Below are 12,609 nucleotides of genomic sequence, written 5' to 3' on the forward strand. Positions count from 1 at the left end.
GAAACCTGAGAGTCACCGAAGCAGCAATGATCGCTGCAAAGCCTCCATGAGCACTGTGTGCCCCTGGCAGCCTCACCCAGCCTGCCCTGCTTTGAGGGGCTCGTGTCCTCCTTGAAAATTCCAGCTAGGAAATCCTCACACTGCACAGGAGTGTGCCACTTCTACTACTGCGTGAGGATGATCTGAGCCCTTATGTTTCTAGTCTATGTCAGCATGGAGAGAAATAAAAACATTTTCTGAGTCAATTGGAAATTCCCATTTTTTTCAACAGTTGCGAGGCTGCCCACACCGTGTGCCTTATCCTCCCTCTAGTGGGAATGTTCAGACATTACTAGACATTTCACTGGCAATTTACATTTCAGGCAAAGAAATTTTGTTCTAGCACAAACTTCAAAGCTGTTTTAAAAATGAAAAATAAATATTTGAAATTATTTCCTCTGTAGAAAAAAATCTGTCCTATATATAGCTGCATGTAATCTATTACAGAATTCCGTCCTGGCCGTGGTTCATCTATGCCCTCATCAGTAATTTCTCCAGGTGTTTGTAATGTTGCTTGTTTCAGCTCGATCTGCATTTAGAACAAAATCCCCCTGTTGGGGATTCTTCTTTTTCTTCCCATTTACAATTGTAGTGGCAATTCTGTAAATGCTTTGTGCTAAATTTAACAACTACAGCTAAGAGTATTGTAGAATGAGAGCATGGTTTCAGTTGGAAAAGAACTTAAAGACCATCCAGTTCCAACCCCCTGCCACGGCCAGGGACACCTTCCACTGACCAGGGTGCCCAGGACCCCACAGACCTTGGCCTTGAACAGTCCACAGAGCACTTCCAAGGAGTAACATTCCAGTAACGAACTGTGTGTGTTGGAGGTCTGAAGGATAATGGCTTTAATACAGAAAATGTCCAACTTCACTTAAATGAGAAGTTACTTCTCATATTGAAAAAGGAGCTTTTCCTGCAGAATGAAAGTGGTTTTTTAGCTTAAAAAGCTGCACAGATGTTTCTTGACCATTCAATCCAGAAATGCAGACATTTGTTTTAATTACATAACCCTAAGAAGCAACAAGCATACTAACACAATCATCTCAATATTTCTTTCTCAGGTCAACAGAAAGAAACTGCAGAACCTCAGCACACAGTAATGTTTTAACTCAGTTCTTTAAATTATTCTTATCCTTCTAAGGATGAGTGTACCAAGATAACAGAGAATTTAATGACTTTTGATAGTTACTGAAGTCCCTTTGCAGCAGCAGCAAAACAGTTTTCAGGTGCCGCAAGGAGCTGTATGTTTAACATGAAGCACTTCTAGCACAGGTATTTGCTATGCATAGTCTGAATATGAGAAACCCTAACCCTGCCTACTTGTAGCTGCCTACTCAGCTACCCTACCTGAGGAGAGCTCGGTGTCATCATGTAAATCATGTGCAAGGATGAGCATGTTTCACTAGCTAAAAGTGAAAACATCCCACAGACCCTATCTAAGTCTCCTTGTAAAGATACATTTTCAAAAATGGCTTGCAGAAGGTGCTACTGAACATTTAAAAAGCTTCAACTCTTAAACATCAAAACAGCCTTGAAATTTTATTCCTAGTGACTACACTAAGACTTCTCAATCTGCTCTTAATTCATAAAGGCTGTCTGCTAACTTCTAGTCGGCCTGGCAGAAAAACCTGTTTCTTGAGCTCTACCAAAGTAAAAATGATAGATTAAGATAATTTGATTGAAGAGCCTGTTCCCCAAAGTACACAACTTCTGCAAGGTGAACATCAGATCAAAGCACTGCCTTCAAGCTGCTGCGAGGCTCAATCAATTGGGATTAGGGCTCAACTGAGATTCTGAGGCAGGATGGGCCCAGACTTCCCGAGTTCAAAAGGGTTCAGGTATGGATGTGGGTAACTCTGCAGCCTCTCTGTGCAGGCAGGAAAATGGTCTGCCACCACTTTGTGCTGGGTAGATACAAACTGGTCCTTCAAAATGAAAGGCAAAATTAAGGTAATTACAATTTTACATTAAATTTTCACTGCATAAATAAAAGAGGCCAACCTACAGACTTTTGGAGTAATGGTTTGAATGCCACTGGAGTTTGCCTCACATCTGTAATTTCCCCTGGCACCTAATGGAGGTTCTTTCAACTAGAAATCAACTGACTAATGAAGCATTAGTGCTGGTAGATACTTCATAAGGATTTCTTAAACTGATGCTTCCTTAGGTAAATGTGGGAGCTTTCCCTCAAACTCTTTAAGTAATTTCAGTATGGGATGCCTGAATGTATTTCCCATACACTTGGAACAGTGTTCCCTGTGTTTCTTAGGTAGGGGGAGAAAGAAGATGACTATATAGCAGCAAGCATTATCCCACGTTGGCAAGTCAGGCTTGAAACCTTTTCTTAAAGAAATGAGGTCCTTTACAGTACAGAATCAAACTGGTTTGAGCCTCAGTCCTTCTGAATGGCATACAAGTGTATTTGGGGGACAGTTTTATGGATGTCAATCAGGTCTGTCAGCTCCACAAAACAAGTCCTAAGTGATTTTAATACCATAGTCCATCAGTGCAAGGGCCTATGAGCGTGTGCTTCATGTTAAACTAGACACAACAAGGACATTTATGGATTGAGGGAAAGCCAAGGTTCTGGGTCAGCAGACTTTTAAGCTTAACAAATTAGAGATTTGTAATGTTTCTCCTGTGCTATAAGACAGAATAAACACAGAGGAAATAAATAAGCCATTATGTAGCAATGGTTATGAAAGAGAAGCTGCAATTCATGGGAGTTATATAGCTGTCTGACATGTTGCACTTAAACTGTTTTAAAGATGTATTCCATATTTCAAAACAATCAAAGAGTTTTGCCCACACTAATCACAAATAACAAGAAGTCAAATCCCCTTACAGCTTTTGGAAAACTCAAGTCAGACGGAATTAAGGTATACTCCAAAAATTATTTAAGTAACTAGTTTATTTATATTATTTATAATCTGTTTAGGTTGTTTAAATAACCTAAACCACATCTGAAATGAGGTTTTGTAATATACTGGTGAGGAAATGCACAACTCAATCAACTTACAAATCAACTTACTCAAGATTTTCCTGCTTGGCAGGTCATTAAACAGCTGTTCAGCATTGATCTGCAAAGCCCTGTAAAACTCCTGACAGTGTCTGTCTCCTTTCTTTTGGAGGTGTTTTAACAGATCTGAGAGTCTGGTATGGAGCGATGCCCTTGGATTCCTGAACTGTAAGAGAAAAGCACTCATCAGAAGACAGATTACAACAGAAGCAAGATTGAGAGATCAATTTTACATCACTACGCCACAGAGCAAAGTTATGAAGGTTCTTAGATATTTACTGAAAGAATGGGACCAAAAAATAGGGGAAACCCAAAAAGGACATACATGCATTGCACAGCACTGAGCTCCATCTGGTCAGCACTGTCTGATGGAGAGCATATTGTCTGTGCCTCCCCTCATGCTTTTGTCTGTCCTGATCAAGTGAAAGCCACTCTGAATTTGATGTCTTCCCTGCATCCAAGCTAACACAGTACTTTCTATTCTACAGTTTAATTCTGACAGCTGTAGATAGAAAATTTCAGCAAATCTTATCATGTGATATGCAGTTTGATGTTTTCAAGTTTGCCCTTAGCTGCCTTGTAATGATCCCAAAAAAGGCCCTGCTTTTCTTAGTCACAATATTGGAGTGTTCATCATCCCTAGATTGTATATTTCATTGTTTTTTATTGTTTCCAGCACAATTAACTGCTGTGTACCCACTTCAACAGGCACAAATTTCCATTACTCAGGCTGGCAAGCAGCAGCAGAGGAAAATACATTTTTTCTGTAGTGCTAAATGTGATGAGCATTAGGAGACCTTACAAAAAGAAGGAAAATGCATCCCTAGCCTTACACATCGAACTGATCTCAGTTTATTTGGAAAAAATCCAAAACCATTCTCAGCAAAGCATCGTATTTCATAGCAGCATAGTGGATAACCTTTGGAGCATACTGAGTTAGGAACAATTCCTGCTCAAGGGTGTCAGGAATGCTACAGATCTTACACAGCACTCCTTATTCTGACAAAATTCCCACAGGGTCTACCAGATACAGCTGAGATTATAAGCTTCCTAAACACTCAGTAGAGTTGACACAAACTTGCCTGGACCCATAAAAAGGCAGTTCATTTCTGCCTAAGTGCAGAAGTCACAAATCATGTTCCACAGGTTCTTTATGGATTTATCTTGAAGCTCTTGAAGGAAGTGGCAAGACTGGCTCAGCTAATGACCTATCTCTGCTCTACATCACACCACTGACTGCCCCCATGGAGTTTGATTATGGCAGAACTGGACCTGTTTCTCCTGATCTTAAACTATTGATATGCCAAAACCCTGTCCAGACATGAAGCCAGCAGAGGGCAAGTACAAACTATTAAAAGTAGGATTGGGGAAGCTCTCAGCTGACTTTAATATTGTCTCCACACAAACTTAGAAGCTCTTTCTCCCTGAAAAAAGCTACCCATTTTTGAAAGCTTCATGGCAGGGAGGGTGGCCTTCCTCCATACATAGTGGCAGCACTGCAAGACATTAGTAACTCGATCCACTTGCCACAGCTTCACACTTACTGGTGGGACTAACACACCCCCACTTCTCTAACAATACTTAAAATTATTAATTGGTTACCAAAACTGATTGAGCTAATATAGATGATTTTGTAGACAGAGATGGATGCAGCACAGATCACCTGGTGTGCCACTCCACACCACTTCACGTGAGGAGGCAGGCATGCTGGGCATGTGGTCACAGGATGGGTGGCTCCCGCCCATGGACTGGCTGTACAATTGCATGTTCCTGATCATGGCAGGGACCGTGACATTAAGCTGCTGCTGAAGAGTGTTCTCTCTTGTAACCACTTGGCACAGGGAATGTGCCAGCCCTGTGACTACTCCTCTTACGTGAGATGTCAAATACAATTGGTCAGCAAGCACAAGGTAAGACAGACTGGCTGCATGTGGCACCCAGGGCTGTGTCAGGAAAAGGACAGTTGGGCTAATGACCCGCAAAAGAAACACAACAGTCAGAGACACAGCAAAACTTGTCAAATTACCTTTTCTGCTTCTTCATTGGTAAGAATTTGGGGATAGACTCTGTTAAGCTGAAGAATGATTTTATCAACCACTTGCTCATTCAATCGGCTAGTGCTTGTAAGGAAATACATGTCATGCTGCAGCCGATGACAATATGACTGATCTAGAGATAAAACACACAGAACAAAGCACAGCAGTTAATTAATAAGCCATTTTAAAATTCCATAAATTTCATTTTCCTACCAGTGATTAAATAGCTAAAATAAAATTATCACCACCACCTAATAATAGAAAGCTGAACTATCTGCTAGGGAAACACAACGCTGCCGTGTGCTTTCAAAGACCCATCCACTTGAAATTACACAAATCCGAACTTCTGGCTGGTCGCTCCTACTGCCTCTCTCTTTCCAAAGGGAGAAGGTTCAAAATCATTTAGAAGTCAAGCTCTGATGGATATTTAATCAAATACAGCCCTAAAGTTAATAAATCATTGAAGATAAATTCTCTATCACTTATGAAGTCAGATTATGACATTTAAAACTAATGTGTTTTATAACTGAACCTCTGTCAAAGAGTCATCAAGGTTTTTAGGGAAGGATTTCACAGAAAAGTGGAGAGAAAGGACATCTAAAGGCAGTCCATTTTTCACCAGGGAAGCACACTCAATACACATACAAATAAAACACATCTTTTTCTATTAACCAAACCTCTACAAACACACAAATCCGAAATTGCTATTGGTTGGCATAATTTCCAATTTGTCAGCAGTGGATTTTGCAGGAGCATAGTTTTCCCCATAGCTGCTTGTCTGTACTCCCAGCATTAAGATACAGGTACAGACTGGTTCCAAAAGTTACTGTACTCTTACCAGATTTAGAAAGAGAACATCTATGACCGTGTCTGAAATGAGTGTTAAGATGTCAGTAAAGTACTTTATAACTGAGCAGCAAACCCAAAACACCCCCTAAAACCTCTGCACATCCCCCATGTAAAGCAAACACATAGCTTTTATGGTATTCTGGCTACAAGAAAATACATAACCATCAGCTCTTTGTACCCTGCAATTTAGAGAAGATAAACAAAAGAATGAAAAAAAATAGCCAAAAAACTTTGCCACTATGACCTGCAGCTATGCACACCTCTTGCCCTTTCTATAGTGTGATTTGGTTTGTTATTATACTGTCCTTTTTCTGCATCGGTTTAGCACTGACAGCATTTACAGAAGAGGGCTCAGGAAAACCTTCCAGTGTGACCATCACACATTAGTAACTTCTCCAGTGCCAGTGCCACTCCTTTTCAAATATACACCATTACTGATGCAGCCCAAAGAGCTGTGGGCACAAGATTTCAGTTATGTTTTTTCATTTTTATACAAACACCGTTTCATTTCCATGTGTTTCCAATGCCTCACTTTTCCACAGCTCACTGCCAAGCTGCTGTAGTGTACTGTCACAAACACACTGCCCTGACATACATGCTCTTCAACTCTGTTTTGTTGCAAGAAGTTTCAGATTCTCCAATCCAGGGCTGAGATCAAATTTCTCTTAAAAAAAACTCACTGGCATGACAAAGGGCTGAGGCAAGGACCAGAACACTGTGAACTTGTGTCTTTTCATGAAAATACAATTTGGGGGATGAAACTTCCTCCCCCTCCTCCACCTCAACTCCACGATTTGTAGCAAATCTGTGTCACCAGCACCTCTGTACCTTCTGCACACTTAGACAAAACATGTATTAAACCAGGGTCTTACAGCTAGCAGAGCAATTAAACTTCAAATAACAGCATGACAAACAACAGGCTAAAAACACAAGGATCCAGCAGAATGAGTATACAAAGTGAAATAAAAGCAGGCTCAATGTCATCTCCTATCTGCTTTTTACTTTGTTGCTGTCATTCCCTGTCTCACACAGGCAGCATGCAGATGTCTGTGAGCAGTAGTCACACCAGTGAAGGTAACTGTGACCATCTCAAGATCTCATTTAAACCAAATGCTATTTCTGAGCAGCCACGAGCACTCCCTGTCCTTGTGACACTTTTCATTTACGTACACTCATTAAACCATCACCTTATACAACTGTTTTGCTGTCACCTGAAACCCACACCCTGGGGTGCCATATTACGGCGCAGAGGCCGCTCCAAGATTTCAGGGGCAGCTACATTTTCTAACCCTCTGGGCCAAAAGGCAGAGGCAGAGAATGAGACCACGCTCTTGGCCTCTCCAGCTACTGCTAAATTGTGCCTGCCACAAGGAAAGGTCTAATGCCTGGTTTAGGCCCTTGCAAGATGCTTCTCCCATGCAGTGGGATGCTCTGATTTTAAGAAGCACCCAAGAAGCAGTCGGCTTCCTCCCCATCCCTACAGAGGTTTCACCTGCCTGCACCTGCACCTCTCCAAAGTATTTTCATTCAATATTTAGGATGGGCTGCAAGGTTTAACATTTCCGGAAGAGCAGTTATCAAGCTCAACACTAGCTGGGATAAAAGCAGAGTAGAAATATCTCACCCTTCCAGGACCTGACCTCTTTATTCCAAAATCTTTTGTCTTTTCCCTAATTCTGAGAAATCTCTGCCCAAACCACACAAGGAACTACCTTCAGACCAGAAAAGTAAAACTTCCCACACTGACACTGCCCACCAGTGCAGAACTAATTTAAAGAAAACTAATTTTCTTAAATTAGTTACAAAACTATTTTTTTAATTACTAAATTTAAAGAAAACAAACAAAATAAGCCCCATTAATCCTAGCAGTTGAAACAAGGCACCATGCAATGCCCCTGCACCCATCCTACTCCAGGAGCTCTGTCAAGGCACAGACTCACTCCTGGCACACTGCCAGCCATGGCCCAGGTATGGGTGTACAAACATGACTCTGCTATGAGGTTTTATAATCACTGTGCACAAGCAGCAGCTTTTTAACAATGAACATACCTATTACATACATTTTTGAGTAACAAGAATGCCAAGTGTGGTAACTTCATGACTGCAGCAAGGCTACTGATGTGCCATCAGGTCTTGAGAACATAGGGAGGGGTTGTTTGGGGTATTTTGCACAGCCAGCTTTTATTTTGCACTGCCTCAAAGTGACAACAGGTGCTGCAAGGACGACTTAAAATCATTATGCTAAGGAGACTGTTTTCAAGCAGGAGTCACCCCAGCACTAAAGGGACAGTTGTACTCTTAGCCAGTACTTGCCTAGAAAGTTCAGAGCACCAAAACTGTGAGAGCAGGTCTATTTACCACATGTTAAAGCACAGGTGTAGCATTGCCAGGCATTTTAATACCCTCAGAGTGCACAAGGATTGAATCTAACTTTAAATTTGACATTTCGTATACTACAGTAGTTACACTTTCCCCTCTGCCAGAACATTAATCTAACTGGGCTTAATCCTGTCCCACAGACTTTGGAGCCTAAAGCAGGTTTGTTCCAGAGTGCAGGTGCTGGGAAGTAGCTGGAGGGCTGGCAGTGAGCTCAGCCCTACAGAAAAGCAAATATAGCCGAGATTTGACATCATGACACTGATCCTGTCCTGAAAGTTTTTTAAAAGGAGTTGGTATTTTCCTTACTCTGAAGTAATGAAAACTTGTCAAATAGGCAGATAAGAAACTCAGGAACTGTCTTTGGCAGTTGGGAAGAAAACATGACTAATAATTTCATGTTACTGACTTATATTTACTAAAAGCCCATGACAGACCATACACACCCAGTTTTTTCTCTTACCCAAAGTCCAAGCAGCCTTTGGCACACAGCACAGGCACCCACACTAGGATACGCCCTGCCACCAGACTGCACACATGGAAGGAAAGGAAGCACAAGTAAAACTAATAGATATCAGAGAAAAGCAAGACATTATTTGTATCTAGCAGGTCCTCAAACAGAGGATAAAATAAATTATAAAACAATTATAAAATATTTAAATTAATAATTTATAAAATAAATTATAATCACTGATTTACTGATGATGACTGTGCAAGCAGCAAATGACAGTAACAAAGCACCACACTCGCCAATTTCCACCTGCAGGTTCAAGTTACCCTCACTGAAACCCTTCACAAAATGACATCTCTTGATCTTTCCTTCCAAATGGGCAATAGCTGCAGAATAACACAGCCAATACACTAAGTACTGGCATTGTAAGGCTGCTGAAATATATTCTGCTCTTGGAAATAAAAAGGCTCATAAAAACAACTTAGTGCATGTGACCATAAGGTGCCAGACTGTCTGCTACAGCACCTGCAGAAAAAACATCAGGGGTAACAGGGACACCTTTTCTAACGTTCTTCCTGATTTAACAGCAGAGTGTTCACAGGGAGTTTGTCAGGGACAATTCCTAATCAAGGCAGGGATATGTCAGACCCTGGCAGCAGCCAGGATGTTGGACAAACCTTTGCACTCCTGCTCCATATGCCTGTGGTGAGGTATGTGGTCCCTGAAAGCTGTTACTAGCCACTGGCATAACAGTAGAACTTTCAGGTTTTCAGAAGCAAGAACTTTCAGGTTATACTGGTTGCTAAAAACCCCTCTGTAATTTTGGTTCTGCTTAACTATCCTTAGCATAAAAGACATCATGTTGCTTTCTGTACAAGGAACATCAAACAGGATTTTGTCTGTCACAGTCCCATGCATGCTTTTCTCCATGATCTACTTTTGCTGCCCTTCCAGATAAAGCCACAGAGCTCTAAGGAGCTGCACTGCTACTTCCTATTCATCACAGAAAATTAATAAATACAGCTGCATTTCAAAATTGTAGGCTGAGATCCCTTCCTTGCCATACTGTGACATGTAAGCACTCTCATCCACACCTGGGCCCTGCAAACATAAATGCTGCCAACCCCTTTATGTCAGGCAGATAAACATTCCTAATTAATAACTCCACTAATATTTACGTAAGGACTCCTGAGGCTGTCTCTGACACCACTGTATCTTATTATGGTTTCATCATTGGTTTGTTTTCCCCTTAAGTTTATTAAGCAGATAAATTTAAATACAACAGACACAAAACCCAATGCAACTCTCTGACATTCTCTGTAATACACAGAACTTGCAAACTTCCGTTCCAGAAATCTCAATGGTGTCTGCTGTGCAGTGCAAACACAAGCTGCTACTTCCTGTAAAACTCCTGGGTGATCTTCATAAACTTTATACAGGAAAGCTGGCAACCAAAACCTTGAAGGTTTGGATCTGATGATCAAACCACTTGCACATGTCCATGACAACTCCTTTCTGTAACACCTCAGGAAAGAGATTAAAAAGCCTCTCTCAACAAAATGTTAGCCTAACACTAATTTAGTTTTGGCTTTTCCCTTTCAAGAGCCCAAGAAAAGGATGCCAAGGATTTAAGGAGGAGTCTGGCTGCAGAGAAATTATCTGAGATGATCAAATGGTACTGATTACCAAATGCACTGATGAAGAGCAACTGGCCTGCTCCTCTGGGCTGGAAGAATGGTAGAAAGGTGAAAAACAAGATGTTGCCCTCCCCTGCTACTCCCACCCACTGCCATGTGCTACTGGCAAGCAAACAGAAGTCAAGAGTCTCTGACAGCAAGTCAAAAGAATCACAGAATTATTCAGGTTGAGAAGGAAACGTAAGACTTTTGAATCCAACCATCAATCCAGCATCACCATGTTTAGCACTAAACCATGTCCTGGAGTGCCACATCCACACGTTTTTTGAACGTTTCCAGGGATGGTGACTCCACCTTTACCCTGGGCAGCCTGTACCACGCCTGGGCAACCCTTTCAATAAACAAATTTTCTTTATTATCAAACCTAAACCTCCCCTGGTGCAACCTGAGGCCGTTACCTCTCATCACCTGTTGCTCAGTGCTTGGGAGACTGACACCCACCTGGCTATACCTTCCTATCAGGGAATTGCAGACTTCAGTAAATCATTTTTACTTGAAATATCTTTTAAAAGCAGAAAAGTAGCAAAACTGCACAGTGAGCGAAATATTAAAAAGCATTCAACACCCGAGTGTGACATCAGATTACACACAATCGCAGTCCTCCAAGCTCCATACGATGGCTAAAACAACATGGCCCTCGAGTCACCAGGACAGCCTGTGTGCTCGCTGCCCAGGTGAAGAGGCACAATCCCAGTGAGGTGGATAGAGGATGGGGGCAAACAGGAGATTTCGCTGCCACACGACACGCAGCCAGTGTGCCAGGGTGTGTAATCTGCCACTGCCCCGCTACACCTGGCGACAACCAGGCTAGGGCTCCGCACGCACCTGCTGCCCCGAGCCCCGCGCCCAGCCCAGGCCTGCTCGCGCTGTCACAGCGGCCCGGCCGTGCGGGGACCCCACGGCACCTCCCAGGGCCGGGACGGCACGGCCGAGCGGCGGCCGCTGCCCGGCGGGTCCACGGCCGCGCGGATGGTTCCCCCCGACCCACGGCCGGGCAGCCAAACCCGCGGGGCCGCCACGCTGGCGGCGCCGGCGGGACGCCAACACCGGCCCTGCGGCCCCCCGGGAGCTCCGGCCCGGGCCCGGGAGCGCAGCGGCGCCTCACGAAGCTGCCGGAGGGTCCCCGGACCCTGCCCGTCCCGCACTCACCGCCCATGGCAGCCCCGGCCCCGCCCGGCCCGCGGGCTGCGGCCTTCGGACGGCGGCCTTCGGCCTTCCTGCCAGGGCCGGGGCGGGCGGGGCGGCGGGGCCGGGCACCACCTCCCGGGCCCGGAGGCGGCGCGGGGGAGCCGGGGGAAGGGAGCGTGGGGGCGGTGGCGGCCGGAGGGAGTTAGTGCGGTACCAGGGCGGGCCCCATGAAGCCACACCGCGGTTTCCCATCGCCTTGACAGCTTCGAGGTAAAACAGTTCTTAAAATGTCTGTGCTCACCAAGCTGTCCAGTGCAGAAACATGAATTTACACTTGCACAGCCATCAATGTTTAAACAATTCATGCGTAGTTAGTAAAGCCGCAATTTCCTTTTCCAGAAGTAATTTCACTGTCCAAAATACCATGTCTACGTCTTCACAATATCCATGTACAGTTTACACTTTCCTTATGCTGCAGCACAGCACGCGTTAAGTGCAGCTGGACACATCAGGAACTTTGGGCAGGCAGTGACTCAAGCCCAAGGAGCAGGGACAACTTCTCTCATAGAAAAGGTTGCACTGAAGTATCAAATTAATTGGGATATTTAACTTCATGAGGGAAAAAGGACAAGCAAGTCTGTGGATATAAAAACCTGCCATTTGCACTAAATTTTGTCAACATTTAATTACCCAGCAACGTCTGGAAGAGAATATGCCTTACTAGGGATAAATGCTGCAGAGAATTTAAAATGAACCTCGGTTTTGAAAACTGTGACAAAGAAAGGTATACATTATTTACTGTTGCAGGGATTTTTTCCCCAAAAAACATATTTTTATAATGTATAAAAAGGTGGGGTTTTACTATGAAAAATACCTAGGGTTGTTTCTAATTATGACTGTGTTGAAACCATGAAGAAACTTTATAAGAGAGACAGAAGTATTCTGGAGGGATTAAACTCATAGTAGGCAAAGCTGCCTCCAGACTGGTACATAACATACTTAACCACTCAA

At 43.3% G+C, this 12,609-nt stretch overlaps 1 protein-coding gene across 6 annotated transcripts in view; it reads right to left on the reverse strand.

The window, feature by feature from the left end:
- The window catches only part of CARD19 (caspase recruitment domain family member 19), a 31,579-nt gene that overhangs the window by 15,780 nt on the left and 3,190 nt on the right, over positions 1 to 12,609 (reverse strand). For 4 of the 6 annotated variants that reach the window (XM_085073167.1, XM_085073166.1, XM_085073164.1 and 1 more), the window contains exons 2-3: positions 5,088 to 5,230; positions 3,074 to 3,227 (exon numbers count right to left, since the gene is read on the reverse strand). In XM_085073167.1, the coding sequence (XP_084929293.1) occupies positions 3,074 to 3,227; positions 5,088 to 5,230 (297 nt within the window). Of the gene's footprint in view, positions 1 to 3,073; positions 3,228 to 5,087; positions 5,231 to 8,785; positions 8,852 to 11,619; positions 11,769 to 12,609 lie in introns of those variants that run through there. The other 2 variants (XM_085073165.1, XM_085073169.1) reach the window with 2 other exon arrangements.

Source organism: Lichenostomus cassidix, chromosome 12 (assembly GCF_008360975.1).
Source record: "Lichenostomus cassidix isolate B80296 chromosome 12, HeHo_3.0, whole genome shotgun sequence".
NCBI lineage: Eukaryota > Metazoa > Chordata > Aves > Passeriformes > Meliphagidae > Lichenostomus > Lichenostomus cassidix.